The 19627-nt window shown below is 45.0% G+C and overlaps 1 protein-coding gene across 1 annotated transcript in view; it reads right to left on the bottom strand.

The window, feature by feature from the left end:
- prdm10 (PR domain containing 10) overlaps nt 1-19627 on the bottom strand; it is a 170125-nt gene that overhangs the window by 133596 nt on the left and 16902 nt on the right. Inside the window, exons 3-7 of the mRNA XM_067970795.1 lie at nt 14398-14562; nt 8349-8408; nt 2505-2612; nt 1940-2150; nt 323-564 (exon numbers count right to left, since the gene is read on the bottom strand). Coding sequence (XP_067826896.1) covers nt 323-564; nt 1940-2150; nt 2505-2612; nt 8349-8408; nt 14398-14562 — 786 coding nt within the window. The remainder of the gene's footprint in view (nt 1-322; nt 565-1939; nt 2151-2504; nt 2613-8348; nt 8409-14397; nt 14563-19627) is intronic.

Genomic DNA, 19627 nt, shown 5'->3' on the forward strand with positions numbered 1-19627 from the left:
CCCAGCCCCAGGGACATTTGGCGAAGATGTCTTTGAAATGGTGCCTGTTGGGAAAGTGGGCTGAGATTGTTGTTGATCAGTCCTGGGAGAAGGCTTGTTTAGGTGTGTTCAGCTGCTGTAGTACACCATGTGTCTATGTTGCTAAAGCAGGTCTCCTGTAGAACAGTGTGGCATTGTACTTATAGGAGGGAGAGCAGACCAGTTCCTGTGCAGCACATATACCTGATGTGACGTAAACCCACAAAGCAAATTTCAAGTCTTGTAGACCTGTACGGCACTGCAAAATAAAACAAGTCTGTTCTGATCAGGCCAAGGGACGTACCTTTAAATGAACATATCCATCTGTGAGCTCAGACTGCTTAATTAATGGTCCCTCTACAGGGCCAAACTGCGTACGTTTTGGAATGCGCCTCTTGGAGAAGATTCCGCCTGCAAATCGGTTGATGTACAGAATGAGTGGCAGGCTGGCCCTGGCCCTGCTCAGGACAGGCCGGTTGGGAATGCAGTGCAGTGTGCCATGTTTGAGGCATGTAGCTGGATGAGCATTATTGCAATCCTCACACCCTGTGGAAAAGAACAGCAGCAACATCACATTACCACAATGAGGAAAACAACACAGGGACTTCCATTTATGTTGGAATTTATTTTTTTAAGTAAAATTGCTAACAGTAATATCTTGACAGTAGCCCTGCCTAAAGCTTCCATCGTGACCCTGCCATCTTATAATTGGCACCCTACTACAAGAACTGTGTCACTACTAGGAAAACCTGTTGGTGTTTTTCAATGACCAATCATAGAAAGGTTACAGCACGGAAGGAGGCCATTTGGCCCATCGAGTCCGCGCCGGCACTACACAAGAGCAATTTGGCTAGTCCCACTCCCCCACCCTATCCCCGTAGCCCTGCATATTTTTTCCTTCCAAGTACTTATCCAGTTCCCTTTTGAAGGCCATGATTGAATCTGCCTCAACCACCCCCTCGGGCAGTGCATTCCAGATCATAACCACTCGCTGTGTAAAAAAGTTTTTCCTCAGGTCACCTTTGGTGCTTTTGCCAATCACCTTAAATCAATGACCTCTGGTTCTTGACCCTTCTGCTGATGGGAGCAGTTTCTCTCTATCTACTCTGTCTAGACCCTTCATGATTTTGAACACCTCTATCAAATCTCCTCTCAACCTTCTCTGTTCCAAGGAGAACAACCCCAGCTTCTCCAGTCTATTCACGTAATTCAAGTCCCTCATCCCTGAAATCATTCTAGTAAATCTCCTCTGCACCCTCTCTAAGGCCTTCACACCTTTCCTAAAGTGCGGTGCCCAGAACTGGACACAATACTCCAGTTGTGGCCGAACCAGTGTTTTATAAAAATTCATCATGACTTCCTTGCTTTTGTACTCTATACCTCTATTTATAAAGCCCAGGATCCCGTATGCTTTTTTAACCGCTTTCTCAACCTGCCCTGCCACCTTCAACCATTTGTGCACATACACCCCCAGATCTCTCTGTTCCTGTACCCCTTTTAGAATTGTGCCCTCTCGTTTATATTGCCTCTCCTCATTTTTCCTACCGAAATGCATCACCTTGCATTTTTCAGTGTTAAACTTCATCTGCCACGTGTCCGCCTGTGGAATGATCCCAGCACCAACCCCTGGGGAACACCACTGTACACCTCCTTCCAGTCCGAAAAACAACCGCTCACCACTACTCTCTGTTTCCTGTCACTTAGCCAATTCTGCATCCATGTTCCTACTGCCCCCTTTATTCCATGGGCCACAATCTTAATAGCAAGCCTACCATGTGGCACTTAATTGAATGCTTTTTGAAAATCCATATACACCACATCAACTGCATTACCCTCATCTACCCTCTCTGTTACCTCATCAAAATTTCTTCCATTGCACTTCAGTGGGACAGCAAGAAGCAATGTGCTTTTCCCCACTTACATAAATCACATGGGTTAAAGGGCCTTGGAGGACCTGGCTCCCAATCATCAATATCAGATGAGTCTACATCATCATCTTCCTCCTCTTCATCTTCATCCTCATCAGAATCCAGGTCATGTTCAGCTGTGTCCAGTGTTTCTGGCATTTGTTGCACAGAACCGCTGTCCTCTGTTATCCGAGGTATCCCGTGATTCGGCACGGGCAAATGTGACTGACGAAACAAAGTAAGAGTAAATTACTGGAGTTCACGTTAGCAATGAACCAACATCTTTAATCTGATGCCCTCAATTAAAGATCGATCGCTGCCTCACCCATCTTAATTCCCTGCCAAAAGCCTATCCCTGACACTCCTACTCTCATTCTGATACTCTGCTGGCAAAGTGCTTTGATTGTATCTTAGAATTACTCCAATATCTCAAGGAACTACCTTACTCCCTGTTCCCCTTCCCCAGTACTGGCAGATGCAGATTCGCAAACCAGGGAACCACACCTCAAATGGTCATTAATCTCGTTCATATAATTTCTGACAATTATTGAACTTCTGTTGAAATCTCGACTATTTTACCTGAGAATTGTTCTCCACCGTCATTGGCTGCTGTGCTTCCGTCACACTGCCAAGGACTGCCAGATTGGCACCAGTCATGTTCTGGTTGGCAGGCAGGAGAACCGTTACCTGGGTATAGATAAACCAATCTGTCAGAGCAAGTAAGCAGCAATCAGGTAATGTGTCAGACCTGGTTTATTCATTTCACCAAGTATTATTTCATTTTGTTGGGACCCATTCCCTCAGTTGACAGTAAATTATCTGAAATATCACTCTCAGAAATCACTGAATCTCATCCATTTGAAATCTATCCTCAACTACAAACTGTATTGTGCATTAGTCAGAACATACCCCCATGTATGGGTGTAGTTCTAGTAAACTGAAAGATAAACATTTGTAAAAGTTTATTTTTGGCTTACTCCAGATTTTTGATCGAGATGAAGAGTTCTTGTCTAGAACTATGGCTAGTTGATACAGAGCTTCCTTTGTACACAATCTGGATTGTTTTTGGGAAAACCAGGCCGGTTCAGGAAGGAAAGAGTCGGGTCTGAAATAACTGAGGCTCTTTAATCCAGATATGGAAGGGAAAGAGAGTAGGACCTTATCTATACATAAACAGAGCTTGGGGGGTGATCAAGAGGAGAAAGAAAAACACAAAGACGGGAAAGACAGGGAAAGTAAATAAACACAAAGGAATTAAACATAAAACCGTAAAAGGGAAGTAATACAATATATATCTGCAAGTTAGAAACAACCAGAATAAGATGCTTGTGATCACAAAAAGTAGTACAGATAGGGAGGCCATTTAGTCCATTTAGCTCATCCTTCCATAGAAACTCGCAAACTCCCATCTAACTGCCTCACGAATAATTCCAGAGTTTTTGGATCCATTCCCTGACCATTCCAGGTATCGATCTCTCTGTGTGAGGCAGGGCTTCCTGACATCAGTTCTAAACCTGCCTTTTGCCAGTTTGTACCTCTGTTCCCTTGCCCTGGAGTCACTGTTTAACTGGAAATAGTGCTCAGGGTTAACCTCTTCTACTCCACTTAGTATCTTAGTATCTATAAAATCCTCTCTTTCAATTCCTTTCAAGACGATAGACTTCAAGTTTTTCTAGTATTCCCTAATAACTCAGTCCTCTGGCACTAGGTATCAACTTCAATGTTCGACCTGCCCCTGCGCCCACAGCTTGGCTGTTTCCTTGTGGCCCGGTGACCAAACCTGAACGAGATATTCAAGTTGCAGCCTGACCAGAGTACAGTACACCTTCAGCATGAGGTGATGCAACAGCTTCAGCAATCTGCTTACTTGCAGCTCAACATTTACTGAGTACAGTATACACTTTACTATCACTCTCAGATCTCATCCGGCCTCTGTTCCAGCCAGTTAAACACCATTCATTAAGCATGTCCCCTATTTTTCCTTCCAATGTGTGAGACCTTGCACACATCTGCATTGAATTTCATCTGCTATTGGAGGCCATTCAGCCCTTTAAGTCTAAGCCAGCTCTTTACTAGAGCAATGTAAAAGTAATCCTAATCTCCTGCTCTCTCCCTCCAATCTTTCCTTAAAGAAGCAACGGTCTCTGCCTCACCACTCCCTGTGGCAAAGCATTCCAACAACTCTCTGTGCAAAATTTGCCCTAACCCCTCACCTCACTCAGTGAGGATTTGAAATTGATAAACCTTCATCACTGACTCCCCAACAAGAAGAAATAGTCATTCTCTATCCACACTATCAAAATCTTCATAATTTTTAAATCTCCCCTTAACATTCTCTGTTCCAGTATCTCAAGTCTCTCCTCATAACTACAGTTTCCCAGCCCTGGTGAATCTACATTGTACGCTCTTTATTGCTTTAATATCCTGTTTATTATGGGACTCCCAAAACTGTCGCTATGTACAAATTTATCATAACTTCTTTACTTTTGTATTCTATGTTCCTATATATAAAACCCAAATGCTTTTGGCTTTTTTAATGGCTTTATCTACTTGAGCTTACACTCTCAGGGGAAAAAAAGACTTGCATTTATATAGTGCCTTTCACAACCTCAGGAAGTCCCAAAGCACTTTACAGCCAAAGAAGTACTCTTGACATGTAGTCATTGCTGTAATGTAGGAAACACAGCAACCAATTTGCGCACAGCAAGGTTCCATAATCAGCAATGCGATAATGACCAGATAAACTGTTCTTTTTAAGGTATTGGTTGAGGGATGAATATTGGCCGGGACATCGGGAGAACTCTCTGCTCTTCTTCGAATAGTGCCGTGGGATTTTTACATCCGCAGGCCGGGCCTCAGTTTAACACCTTAGCTGAAAGACATTGCACTGAAGTGTCAGCCTAGATTATGTGCTCAAGTCTCGAGAGTGAGGATTGAAGCACAACCTTCTGACTCAGACTCTTATACCATACGCCTGAATTTTTCTAACAAGCTTCTTCTGAGATGCCTTATTGAACGCTTAATATCCATATAGGCGACATCTACTGCAATCCCTTTATCTATTCAAATCGGTCAATTTTTCAAAAAAGCTCAAATTTGTTGAACATGACTTGCCTTTAACAAATTCATGTCGTCTGTTCTTGACAGTTACATGCATCTCTAAAAGCTCAAGAATTTCATCTCGAATTATGGATTCTAAGAGTTTGCCCACAACTAATGTTAGCCTATATTTACCTGGCTCATCCTTCTCCCTTCTTCAACGGGGTCCACAATTGGTTACATTCCTATCCTCTGGCACAATTTGTATATCTGAGAACTGAAAAATGTGGTGGGAGTCTCTGCCATCTCTGCCTGACTTTCTTCAGGGCCTTCCGTCATTCCTCAGCTGTTTCATCACAATCTACTGCCCCTGTTCTCCCCACCCTGCATCTGTGAATTTCACCAACATACAATGCACTTCTGAACCCAGGTCATGCACGTAGATCGGAAACAGCAGCGGCCCCAACACTGATCCCTGCGTCACTTCATTCAGTACATCCCCCCACTCTGATATTACCCTAGCTACTGCTGTCACCGCTGCTTCCTCTCTTTCAGCCAATTCCTTATCCACCACCGAGCTTTACCGTGGATAAGAAATGGTGAGAAATGACCATTCAGTAGGGATTACTGAAACATCGTTTGCCCCAAAATTCTCAATTCAATATTACAGGATACTGGATTTTCAGGAAGGACAGAAATAGCAAGAAGGGAGGAGTGTTCAGGATAATGAAGCGAGCTAAATTGATGTCCCAGGGAGCACATTAACTTGAATTAGCAAGCAAACAGGAGTAACAACAGGTCTGTTACAGTACCCCAGAGAAGGGTGAAGGCAACATAATCTGTGATTCAATAAGAAGGGTGGTCACTGACAACAATGTGGCAATCATGGGCGACTTGAATCAAAAATCAAATCCAATATAAAATAGGAATTCCCATATCCAAGTCTGACATCAGAATTAATCAATGTAGCACATGATTTTCTTGCTAATATCAGATCAAGATGCGAGGATCCTAACTCATTGGGTAGAAAGCAGTCAGGACAACATTCATCATTTAAAAATAACCAAATCTTTGGGAACTCGTAACCACATGATTCACTGTGAGATAATCTGACAACACGGATAAGGCTAAAGACAAAAATATACAACTTTAAGGTGGCAAAATCCAAAGGAAGGGAACTAAAAACAATCAACTCAGAAATACTGCCGAAAGACAGCACAAGTAATGAAAAACCATAATGCTTACTATGCAGAATAATTAGAGACTGGAGAGAAACAAAAGTGAAAACAATCGCTAAAACGGATGAATAAAGCAATTAGAACAACAATTAGCGATCCAACAGAATAAGGATGTTCCCAAGGATGGGTGAAACTAGAACTAGGGGGCATAATCTTAGAATAAGGGGCTGCTCTTTCAAAACTGAGATGAGGAGAAACTTCTTCACTGAGGGTAGTAGGTCTGTGGAATTTGCTGCCTCAGGAAGCTGTGGAAGCTACATCATTAAATAAATTTAAAACAGAAATAGGCAGTTTCCGAGAAGTAAAGGGAATTAGGGGTTACAGGGAGCGGGCAGGAAATTGGACATGAATTTAGATTTGAGGTTAAAATCAGATCAGCCATGATCTTATTGAATGGCGGAGCAGGCTCGAGGGGCCGATTGGCCTACTCCTGCTCCTATTTCTTATGTTCTTATGTTCTTAAACAAAGTCTATAGGGAGGGAAGAGTAAATCAATATTTTCTGAAAGGATTCACAAAAGACAATAACAAAATCGATTAACATCACTAGAATACCTTGGAGTCACTGTGACAGAGGTACTGGATAAGTTAAAAGGATGGAAGACAATGTGAAGTAATGGAAGGTTGCAGATGAAAGTATTATAATGAAAGCTGAAGCCTGGATGAAGTGTGGGACTGGATATGAAGCTGAAGAATAGGAGTGAGATGCTTAGTGGAGCTCCGCACGGGTCAGTACTTGGGCCTCTGTTGTTTCTGGTTTACACTTTTGACCAGGATTCTGAAACCAATTGCAAGACTGAAGTAGAGAGAGCAGTAAAACCAAGGATGCAAATAAGGATTTGGAGAAAGATTTGGATCATTCAGGCAGTTGGGAGATGAAATGTAACACTGACAAATGTAAAGTGCTGCACAATAGACAAAATAATGTGTGACAAAGTACCAGTGAAATGGAATAGAAGTATCACAGATTGAGACACCCAGAAGTAATAGCGGATTTGTTATATGACGAGGCAATTAATAAAAACAATTTGCATTTATATACCACCTTTCATTGGGTAAATGTCCCAAAGCGCACGAAAAAAAAGTGGCCGAGTCAATCGGGAGATATTAGGAGGGAGTGGCTAATAGTTCGGTCAAAGAGCTGGGTTTTAAAGTGGGTCTTAAAAGGAGAGGTAGGTGAACAGGAGGAACAGTTCCGGGATGGAATTCCGGACCAAGGAGCCTCGGCAGTTAAAGGCATGACAGCCAGTAGTGGAATATGATAGTGGCCAAGACTGGATGTCAGACAAGCAGTCTAACAGCACAGAGGGAGAGGAGGGTTCGAGACATGTGGTGGGCAGGTAGAGTTGGATGTCATCAGCATACCTGTGCAAGCTGATCCAATGTCTGCGGATGATGTTGACATGACGTAGCACGTAGATGAGGAAGAGAAAGGGGGGGTACCCAAGGATGGATCCTTGGGGGACTCACAAGGTGAAGGAGGAAGGGTGGAAAGAGAAGCCATTGGTAGAGTTGTTCTGGCTATGATTCGAGAGGAAAGACTGGGTCAAACAAAGGCAGCCCCACCAAGCTGGACAATGGAAGAGAAGCAATTTATGGCAGGATGGTGCAGTCGACTATTGAAGATGACAGGGAGGGACAGTCACATAGAATGCTTTTTATGAATTTGGTTAGGGCTCTTTCAGTGCTGTGGGAAGGTGAAAACCTGATTGGAGAGATTCAAGCAGGAGAGATGGGCAAAGATCTGGCAGGTGACAACATATTCAACAACTTTAGAGATGAAAGGGAGGTTAGAGATGGGGCAGTATTTTACAAAGACAGAGAAGTTGAGTGTGCTTTTTTGAGGAGGTGGGTGATGACGGTGGTTTTGAAAGGAGGGGTGATGGTGCCTGAGCATAAGAAACCTTGACAACGTTGGCGAGCATGGGAGCCAGGAAAGGTAGTTCAGTGACGAGTAGTTTAGTGGAAAGGTTCAAAGGAGCAGGTGCCTTTTCTCATGTCCTAATATACAGATCACAGGGAACTCTCCGCCAGCCTCTCCTGATCTGCAGTACACAAAGAGCTCTCCATCGTAGGAGGAGAGTATCACGTCAGTTTAACAGTGCGGAGGTGCTACACAGGTCAATGTTGCCCTCTTGCCTTCCTACCTGCTGGGTGGTTGCGTCCTGTTGGATGTAAGCTACCTGGGACTGATCTGTGAAAACAGCCTTTAAAAACAAACAGAGAACATTAAATAGGAAGAACCTTTATACAGTTATTGATCTTAATTAAAGACATCAATCAGTGGGTGTTTCAAGGTACATCACCCTAAAAAATAAAAGCAACCCCCATTCAGTCCCCAGCAGGAAAACGGTTTGCAAGTTGACAATAACAATATTGTGCCTTGAACGTAGTAAAACGTCCCAGGACGTTTCACGGGAGTGTTATCAAAAAAAATTTGACACCGGGCCACATAAGGAGGTATTAGGACAGGTGACAATCTGCAGGCTTCAAATTTGATCCAGATCTTCCAGATCCACCATTAGCTCCAACACTGCCCTCACTGAACCAGGAATACTGGTGACACACACTGAGAAGACAGTGCCTGCACCAGATTGCAACTTCATCTTGACCAAATGTTTACATTATTTTTTATTCGTTTATGGGATGTGGACATTGCTGGCAAGGCCAGCATTTATTGCCCATCCCCAATTGCCCTTGAGAAGGTGGTGGTGAGCCGCCTTGAACCGTTGCAGTCCGTGTGGTGAAGGTTCTCCCACAGTACTGTTAGGAAGGGAGTTCCAGGATTTTGTCCCAGCGACGATGAAGGAACGGCGATATATTTCCAATTCAGGGTGGTCTGAGACTTGGAGGGGAACGTGCAGGTGGTGTTGTTCCCATGTTCCTGCTGCTCCTTTCTTTCTAGGTGGTAGAGGGTTTGGGAGGTGCTGTCGAAGAAGCCTTGGCAGTGCATCGTGTGGATGGTACACACTGCAGCCACGGTGCGCCGGTGGTGAAGGGAGCGAATGTTTAGAGTGGTGGATGGGTGCCAATCAAGCGGGCTGCTTTGTCCTGGATGGTGTGGAGCTTCTTGAGTGTTGTTGGAGCTGCACTCATCCAGGCAAGTGGAGAGGATTCCATCACACTCCTGACTTGAGCCTTGTAGATGGCGGAAAGGCTTTGGGGAGTCAGGAGGTGAGTCACTCGCCAAAGAATACCCACCCTCTGACCTGCTCTTGTAGCCACAGTATTTACATAGCTGGTCCAGTTAAGTTTCTAGTCAATGGTGACCCCCAGGATGTTGATGGTGAGTGATTCGGCGATGGTAATGCCGTTGAATGTCATGGGGAGATGGTTAGACTCTCTCTCGTTGGAGATGGTTATTGACTGGCACTTGTCTGGCGCAAATGTTACTTGCCACTTAACAGCCCAAGCCTGGATGTTGTCCAGGTCTTGCTGTATGTGGGCTCGGACTGCTTCATTATTTGAGGGGTTGCGAATGGAACTGAACACTGTGCAATCATCAGCGAACATCCCCATTTCTGACCTTATGATGGAGGGAATGTCATTGATGAAGCAGCTGAAGATGGTTGGGCCGAGGACACTGCCCTGAGGAACTCCTGCAGCAATGTCCTGGGGCTGAGATGGTTAGCCTCCAACAATCACCACCATCTTCCTTTGTGCTAGGTATGACTCCAACCACTGGAGAGGTTCCCCCTGATTCCCAATGACTTCAATTTTACTGAGGCTCCTTGGTGGCACACTCAGTCAAATGCTGAATTGATGTCAAGGGCGGTCACTCTCACCTCACCTCTGGAATTCAGCTCTTTCGTCCATGTTTGGACCAAGGCTGTAATGAGGTCTGGAGCCGACTGGTCCTGGCGGAACCCAAACTGAGCATCGGTGAGCAGGTTACTGGTGAGTAAGTGCTGCTTGACAGCACTGTCGTCGACACCTTCCATCACTTTGCTGACGATTGAGAGTAGACTGATGGGGCAGTAATTGGCCGGATTGGATTTGTCCTGCTTTTTGTGGACAGGATATACCTGGGCAATTTTCCACATTGTCAGGTGGATGCCAGTGTTGTAGCTGTACTGGAACAGTTTGGCTAGAGGCGCAGCTAGTTCTGGAGCACAAGTCTTCAGCATTACAGCCGGGATGTTGTCGGGGCCCATAGCCTTTGTTGTAGCCAGTGCACTCGGCCTTTTCTTGATATCACGTGGAGTGAATCGAATTGGCTGAAGACTGGCTTCCGTGATGGTGGGGATATCGGGAGGAGGTAGAGATAGATCATTCACTCAGCACTTCTGGGTGAAGATGGTTGCAAATGCTTCAGCCTTGTCTTTTGTACTCACGTGCTGGACTCTGCCATCATTGAGGACGGGGATGTTCACAGAGCCTCCTCCTCCCGTTAGTTGTTTAATGGTCCACCACCATTCACGACTGGATGTGGCAGGACTGCAGAGCTTTGATCTGATCCGTTGGTTGTGGAATCGTTTAGCTCTGTCTCTAACATGTTGCTTCCACCTTTTAGCATGCATGTAGTCCTGTGTTGTAGCTTTACCAGATTGGCACCTCATTTTTAGGTACACCTGGTGCTGCTCCTGGCATGCTCTTCTACACTCCTCATTGAACCAGGGTTGATCCTCTGGCTTGTTGGTAATGGTAGAGTTTTTTTTTTATTCGTTCACGGGATGTGGGCATTGCTGGCGAGGCCGGCATTTATTGCCCATCCCTAATTGCCCTCAAGAAGGTGGTGGTGAGCCGCCTTCTTGAACCGCTGCAGTCCGTGCTGTTAGGAAGGGAGCTCCAGGATTTTGACCCAGCGACAATGAAGGAACGGCGATATATTTCCAAGTCGGGATGATGTGTGACTTGGAGGGGAATGTGCAGGTGATGTTGTTCCCATGTGCCTGCTGCCCTTGTCCTTCTAGGTGGTAGAGGTCGCGGGTTTGGGAGGTGCTGTCGAAGAAGCCTTGGCGAGTTGCTGCAGTGCATCCTGTGGATGGTGCACACTGCAGCCACAGTGCGCCGGTGGTGAAGGGAGTGAATGTTTAGGGTGGTGGATGGGGTGCCAATCAAGCGGGCTGCTTTATCCTGGATGGTGTCGAGCTTCTTGAGTGCTGTTGGAGCTGCACTCATCCAGGCAAGTGGAGAGTATTCCATCACACTCCTGACTTGTGCCTTGTAGATGGTGGAAAGGCTTTGGGGAGTCGGGAGGTGAGTCACTCGCCGCAGAATACCCAGCTTCTGACCTGCTCTCGTAGCCACAGTATTTATATGGCTGGTCCAGTTCAGTTTCTGGTCAATGGTGACCCCCAGGATGTTGATGGTGGGGGATTCGGCGATGGTAATGCCGTTGAATGTCAAGGGGAGGTGGTTAGACTCTCTCTTGTTGGAGATGGTAGTCATGATGTGGAGATGCCGGTGATGGACTGGGGTTGACAATTGTAAACAATTTTACAACACCAAGTTATAGTCCAGCAATTTTATTTTAAATTCACAAGCTTTCGGAGATTTTCTCCTTCCTCAGGCAAATGTTTCAAGATCTCCTTGAAGCCTACGCATTTATACATATTGAACAATAATAAATGGTGTTTACAGACTGCCCCTGCAACTGCCCGTTGCCAAGGCAATCACCGTGTTCAGACAGAGAGGTGTTACCTGCAGAACCTCCGAATACACATTCAATAAAAAAACAAACAGGGAAAAAAAAACAGAGAAAAAAAACACAGAGAGAGGCAGAAACATCCGGAAGGCAGAGAGAGCCAGCAAATGACCCATTATATTAAAAACAGATAACATTTGTTCGCTGGTGGGGTAACGTGTAGCGTGACATGAACCCAAGATCCCGGTTGAGGCCGTCCTCATGGGTGCGGAACTTGGCTATCAATTTCTGCTCGACGATTTTGCGTTGTCGTGTGTACTCCAAGGCGGCCTTCGAGACACACGACAACGCAAAATCGTCGAGCAGAAATTGATAGCCAAGTTCCGCACCCATGAGGACGGCCTCAACCGGGATCTTGGGTTCATGTCACGCTACACGTTACCCCACCAGCGAACAAATGTTATCTGTTTTTAATATAATGGGTCATTTGCTGGCTCTCTCTGCCTTCCGGATGTTTCTGCCTCTCTCTGTGTTTTTTTTCTCTGTTTTTTTTTCCCTGTTTGTTTTTTTATTGAATGTGTATTCGGAGGTTCTGCAGGTAACACCTCTCTGTCTGAACACGGTGATTGCCTTGGCAACGGGCAGTTGCAGGGGCAGTCTGTAAACACCATTTATTATTGTTCAATATGTATAAATGCGTAGGCTTCAAGGAGATCTTGAAACATTTGCCTGAGGAAGGAGAAAATCTCCGAAAGCTTGTGAATTTAAAATAAAATTGCTGGACTATAACTTGGTGTTGTAAAATTGTTTACAATTGTTGGAGATGGTCATTGCCTGGCACTTATCTGGCGCGAATGTTACTTGCCACTTATGAGCCCAAGCCTGGATGTTGTCCAGGTCTTGCTGCATGCGGGCTCGGACTGCTTCATTATCTGAGGGGTTGCGAATGGAACTGAACACTGTGCAGTCATCAGCGAACATCCCCATTTCTGACCTTATGATGGAGGGAAGGTCATTGATGAAGCAGCTGAAGATGGTTGGGCCTAGGACACTGCCAGTGAGGAATATGCCAGGCCATGAGGTTACAGGATGTGCTGCAGTACAATTCTGCTGCTGCTGATGGCCCACAGAGCCTCATGGATGCCCAGTTTAGAACTGCTAGATCTGTTCTGAATCTATCCCATTTAGCACGGTGGTAGTGCCACACAACACGTTGGATGGTATCCCCAGTGCGAAGACGGGACTTCATCTCCACGAGGACTGTGCGGTGGTCACTCCGACCAATACTGTCATGGACAGATGCATCTGCGAAAGGTGGATTGGTGAGGACGAGGTCAAGTAGGTTTTTCCCTTGTGTTGGTTCGCTCACCACCTGCCGCAGGCCCAGTCTGGCAGCTTTGTCCTTCAGGACTTGGCCAGCCCAGTCAGTAGTGGTGCTACCGAGCCACTCTTGGTGATGGACATTGAAGTCCCCCACCCAGAGTACATTCTGTGCCCTTGCTACCCTCAGTGCTTCTTCCAAGTGGTGCTGAACCTGGAGAAGGACTGATTCATCAGCTGAGGGAGGGTGGTAATCAGCAGGCGGTTTCCTTGCCCATGTTTGACCTGATGCCATGAGATTTCATGGGGTCCAGAGTCGATGTTGAGGCCTCCCAGGGCCGCTTCCTCCTGACTGTATATCACTGTACCGCCACCTCTGGTGGGTCTGTCCTGCCGGTGGGACAGGACATACCCAGAGATAGTGATGGAAGAGTCTGGGATGTTGGCTGAAAGGTATGATTCTGTGAGTATGGCTGTGTCAGGCTGTTGCTTGATCGTCTGTGGAACAGCTCTCCCAATTTTGGCACAAGTCCCCAGATGTTCGTGAGGAGGACCTTGCAGGGTCGACTGGGCTTGGTTTGCCTTTGTTGTGTCCGGTGCCGGGTGGTCCGTCCGGTTTTATTTTTATTATGACTTTTTATAGCGAGATTGTACAACTGAGTGGCTTGCTAGGCCATTTCAGAGGGCGATTCAGTGGGTCTGGAGTCACATGTAAGCCAGACCAGGTAAGAACAGCAGGTTTCCTTCCCTAAAGCACACCAGTGAACTAGATCGGTTTTTACGACAATCCGGTCGTTTCACGGCCACCATTATTGTTGCTATTCTTTTTTATTCCAGATTTTGTTTAAATAATTGAATTTAAATTCCCCAGCTGCCGTGGCGGGATTTGAACTCATGACTCCAAATTATTAGTCCAGGCCTCTGGATTACTAATCCAGTAAGATAACCACTATGATACCATACCCCATATGTCTCACAGTCGGAAATAAAATATTTACCCAATAGCACCTCAGTTGCTGAGGAGATAGAATTCTAATCTGCCACCAACTCAAAACTAATTTGACACCTGGGTGCTATGTGAAGGTGTATGGGGCAACCCACACCACTCAAAGGTGTGCAGGCTACACACTCCCCCACCCTTCCCGCCCCTGACACACAGCTCGGACCACCACACCAACCTCAGTGTCCCAAAGTCTCCCTTCAGAGGCCCCAAGAGAACACAATGTTCAGTAGCTCAATTCCCACACAGCCCCAGTACCTGCAATGACAGTTTAGCTTCTCCCACCTACCTGTGCCCCATCGGCTTGGTGAATGTACACCAGGGTATGTTCCGCCCCATCCACAGATGTGTAGGATGTCCCATCTGCTGTGTAAACTACTTGCTGCGACGGTCGATCCTGTTCATCTGTGTAAACAATCTGAGCAACAGCACTGCTCTCCGGAACAAAATGTACCTGGGGAAGGAACACACCTGGTCAAGAAAACCCAGGGCACCAGGAGAAACAAACAGAGGAATCCCAGACCGTCACACATCTAAACCCACTCACTCTTGTAGCACAAAACCAACTCACTTCCTCACTGGCTCCCTAAGATCTGCAAGCTGTTTGTGTCGAAGTGATAACATGAGGCGCATGTTCGTCTACCTTATTTGTAATACGGTACATGAATTAACAGCGCAAATTGATGTAAACGAATACAATATAATTGCGATTACAGAGACATGGCTGCAGGGTAACCAAGGCTGGGAGCTGAATATCAAAGGGTATTCGATATTTAGGAAGGACAGGCAAAAAAGAAAAGGAGGTGTTGTTAGTAAAGAAGGAAATCAGAGCAATAGAGAGAAAGGATTTGGCTCAGAAAATCAAATTGTAGAATCAGTCTGGGTGGAGTTAAGAAGCACCATGGGGCAGAAAACACTGGTGGGAGTTGTCAATAGGCCTCCAAACAGTAGTGGTAATGTAGGGGACGGCATCAAACAGGAAATTAGTGATGCATGTAGCAGGGGTATTTCAGTAATCATGAGTGACTTTAATCTACATATAGACTGGTCAAACAAATTAGCAATAATACTGTGGAGGATGAATTCCTGGAGTGTGTACGAGATGGTTTTTTAGACCAGTACGTTGAGGAGCCAACCAGGAAACAGGCCATCCTAGATTGGGTATTATGCAATGAGAAGGGATTAATTAATAATCTGGTTGTGCGGGGTCCTTTAGGGAAGAGTGACCATAACATGATAGAATTCCTCTTTAAGATGGTAAGTGAAGTAGTCCAATCCAAAACTAGGGTCCTCAATCTAAAAAGGAAACTACGAAGGTACGAGAAGTGAGTTGGCTATGATAGATTAGGAAGCTTCATTAAAAGGCATGATGGTGGATAGGCAGTGGCTAACATTTAAGAAACAAATGCATGAATTGCAACAATTATACATTCCTTTCTGGCGCAAAAACATAAAAGGAAAAGCGGCCCAACCATGGCTAACAAAAGAAATTAAGGATAGTATTAGATCCAAAGAGGAGTCATATAAAGTTGCCAGAAAAAGTACCAAGTCTGAGCATTGGGAGCAGTTTAGAATTCAGGAAAAAAGGACCAAGAGATTGATTAAGAGGGGGAAAATAGAGTATGAGAGTAAACTTGCAAGGAACATAAAAGCAGACTGTAAAAGCTTCTACAAGTATGTAAAAAGAAAAAGATTAGTGAAGACAAATGTAGGTCCCATACAGTTAGAAATGGGAGACTTTTTAATGAAGAACAAGGAAATGGCACAGCAATTAAACAAATACTTTGGTTCTGTCTTCACAGAAAAGGACACAAATAACTTGCCAGAAATGCTAGGGAACCAAGGGTCTAATGAGAAGGAGTAATTAAAGAAAATTAGAGTTAGTAAAAAAAAGTGCTGGAGAGATTAATGGGACTAAAAGCCGATAAATCCCCAGGGCCTGATAATCTGCATCCCAGAGTACTAAAAGAGGTAGCCATGGAAATAGTGGATGCATTAGTTGTCATCTTCCAAAATTCTATAAATTATGGAACAGTTCCTGCAGATTGGAGGGTGACAAATGTAACCCCACTATTTGAAAAAGGAGAGAGAGAGAAAACAGGGAACTACAGACCGGTTAGCCTAACATCAGTCGTCGGGAAAATGCTAGAGTCTATTATAAAGGATGTGATAACAGGACACTTAGAAAATATCAACGGGATTAGACAAAGTCAACATGGATTTATGAAAGGGAAATCATGTTTGACAAAACTACTGGAGTTTTTTTGAGGATGTAACTGGTAGAATAGATAAGGGAAAACCAGTGGATGTGGTGTATTTGGATTTTCAGAAGGCCTTTGATAAAGTCCCACATAAGAGGATAGCATGCAAAATTAAAGCACATGGAATTGTAGGTAATATACTGGCATGGATTGAAAATTGGTTAACAGACAGGAAACAGAGAGTAGGAATAAATGGGTCTTTTTTGGGGTGGCAGGCAGCGATCAGTGGGTACCGGAGGGATCAGTGCTCGGGCCACAGCCATTCACAAGATATCTCAATGATTTGGGTGAGGGAACCAAATGTAATATTTCCAAGTTTGCTGATGACACAAAACTAGGTGGGATTGTGAGTTGTGAGGAGGATGCAAAGAGGCTTCGAGGCGATTTAGACAAGTTGAGTGAGTGGGCAAATACATGGCAGATGCAGTATAATGTGGATAAATGTGAAGTTATCCACTTCAGAAGGAAAAACAGAAAAACAGAAATATTATTTAAATGTTGATAGATTGGGAAATGTTGATGTACAAAGGGACCTGGATGTCCTTGTAAACGAGTCACTGAAAGCAAATACGCAGGTGCAGCAAGTAGTTAGGAAGGCAAATGGCCTTCATTGCAAGAGGATTTGAGTACAGGAGCAAGAATGTCTTACTGCAGTTATACAGGGCCTTGGTGAGACCACACCTGGAGTATTATGTGCAGTTTTGGTCTCCTTACCTAAGAAAGGATATTTTTGCCATAGAGGGAGTGTAGCAAAGGTTCACCAAACTGATTCCTGGGATGGCAGGACTGTCGTATAAGGAGAGATTGAGTCGACTAGACCTGTATTCACTCGAGTTTAGAAGAATGAGAGGGGATCTCATTGAAACGTGTAAAATTCTGACAGGGCGAGACAGACTGGATGCAGGGAGGATGTTTCCCCTGGCTGGGAGATCTAGAACGAGGGTCAGTCTCAGGCTACGGATTGAGATGAGGAGAAATTTCTTCACCCAGTGGGTGGTGAACCTGTGGAATTCTCTACCACAGAAGGCTGTGGAGGCCAAGTGACTGAATATATTTAAGAAGGAGATAGATATATTTCTAGACACAAAAGACATCAAGGTGTATGGGGAGAGAGCGGGAATATGGTATGGAGATCGAGGATCAGCCATGATCTTATTGAATGGCTGAGCAGTCTCGAACGGCCAAGTGGCCTACTCCTGCTCCTATTTTCCATGTATCTACGTTTCAACACTGAGAAAAACAAAACACCCCACCACAACATGACCCCACCCCCCGCCAATGAACCCCACCATGCTGAATGTGAAGACATAAATTGACTGTGACCAAATGGTGCATGTGCCATGCATGGATGGCTGGTTACAGGACTGCTTGTGTAAGTGGGGTGGTGGGGCAGGAGGCAGGGGATGTGAGAGTTATGAAGGCACAGGGGGTTGGGGTTGGGTTTCACGAATTTGACCATTTAACCACCCACACCCCCAACCTCTCCCGCCCGTCATGGGGGGGTTAAAATACCCACCTTGGATTCCATGACCCATTGTTTGTTCCTACTTGCTCCCATTCTTTACATTCCCACCAGGCCGAAGGAGGAGGGAAAAAGAGTTCAACGTACACCTTCTGCCAGAAGTAGGACCTCCGCTCTCTACAACCCCTCCCTGGAATGACATCTGGAATTCACCTGTATGATGCAACAGCACATTTACACGCTGCTGCACTCCTGGCACTCATGTTTCGTCTCCACAGAAACATCTACGGCCAGTGGTGGAGGCTTGAAACACAATAACAAAGGAATACAGAGAGATACAGGGCACAGACAGCTCTCGGTATGAAGTGAAGTTGTGTAACTGAAATGGCTACTAATTCAAAGCCAGTATCAGCCATAAACCAATCGCAGCAACAGATTCAATACACAGAAGTCCATTCTCAATAGAAGCTGCCCTCCGTCAATATCACTGCACCAATCATTTTTTATTTGGTTAGGTTTTCACCTGTCAAGGTGAGGGATGTCAGTGCTGGTGAATAAAACATTTCTATTTCAAGTTCCATTGTCTGTGTCCAGCACTTCCAAGTCAGGTACTTGAGGTTTGATGCAGAGCAAAGTTGCCTTTACTCTCACTCTACGATGTGTCTTAACTCCACGCCAACTGCACCAATGTGACATTAATTCCGACATTCTGGGGCCTGATTAAGACTATAAATTAACAGCACCTTTTGCTCTGCGGTCACAGTCAGTAGACTTACCCATACTTCTTTTATATAGGACGCTTACAACCATCACATAGGCAAGACTGAGCTGAGACACAGAAGTAGGTCTGTGTCTCCCATTTAGTTTTTCTAGTAGGGCCTAAAATTAGCAGGAGATACACATTCTGTACATCCAAGGCACTGGGCAGTACTAGAGCCAATCCAACACCCAGGTGATTTGGCCCCATCTATCCACCCAATGTACCCCCAAATTCTCAGTCGTGTTTGATATGCCTCAAATTCCACTGTGTTTCCAAGTCGGAGCTTCCTTCATGTTCTGAGACCACTTTATTATCAATGGAAATAAGAATTTTGTTTCAGAATGTAAGGAAGAGCTGGACTTCAGTGATCATCCCTGAATCTCCAGCTGTGAATACATATTACAGATGCTCATCAGCTAGCTGCCGAGAGGAACAAGAAGTTCAGACAAGATAGCAGATGACAGTGGGCGCTTTGAATGTTACTTTCGATCATGCTGCCCAAGAGCCTGGAGGTGGTAATTCACCAGTAACCCTCCCATTCTTTGCTGCTACTCATTCGTGGCTGAAGCTTCTGACTTACTGGGCTAATTTTAATTCAACTTTCCCCAAATGATCAGAACATAAATCAAATGCTTGAACTGGTCAATACTTTCCACGTATGAGCGATATCAAAAGCACAGAGGAGGATTATGGTAGGTCACGAAATTAGTGAGTAAATGCTCCCCAAATAGATCCCATGGTGTAACCGTGGCTTCATGTTATTGTGTGGTACGTTGGGGTACAACGTGTTAAGTGTATCCATATGATTTATATCAATTAGCGTTATTATATGCAGATGTATCAATTGAGAACACTCTTGTATCCATTTATAAAACAGCTGATCTAGGGTGTGTTGTGAGTGTAATGTGGAACACTGCGATTAAAGGCTTGGAAGCAACTGAAGACCAGGCTCTAGTATTCTATCTTTCACCACATGGCTATCCAATTTGTAACACAACAGAGTGCTTTATTTACACCTATCCATACTGCACCTGGC

Source organism: Heptranchias perlo, chromosome 33 (assembly GCF_035084215.1).
Source record: "Heptranchias perlo isolate sHepPer1 chromosome 33, sHepPer1.hap1, whole genome shotgun sequence".
NCBI lineage: Eukaryota > Metazoa > Chordata > Chondrichthyes > Hexanchiformes > Hexanchidae > Heptranchias > Heptranchias perlo.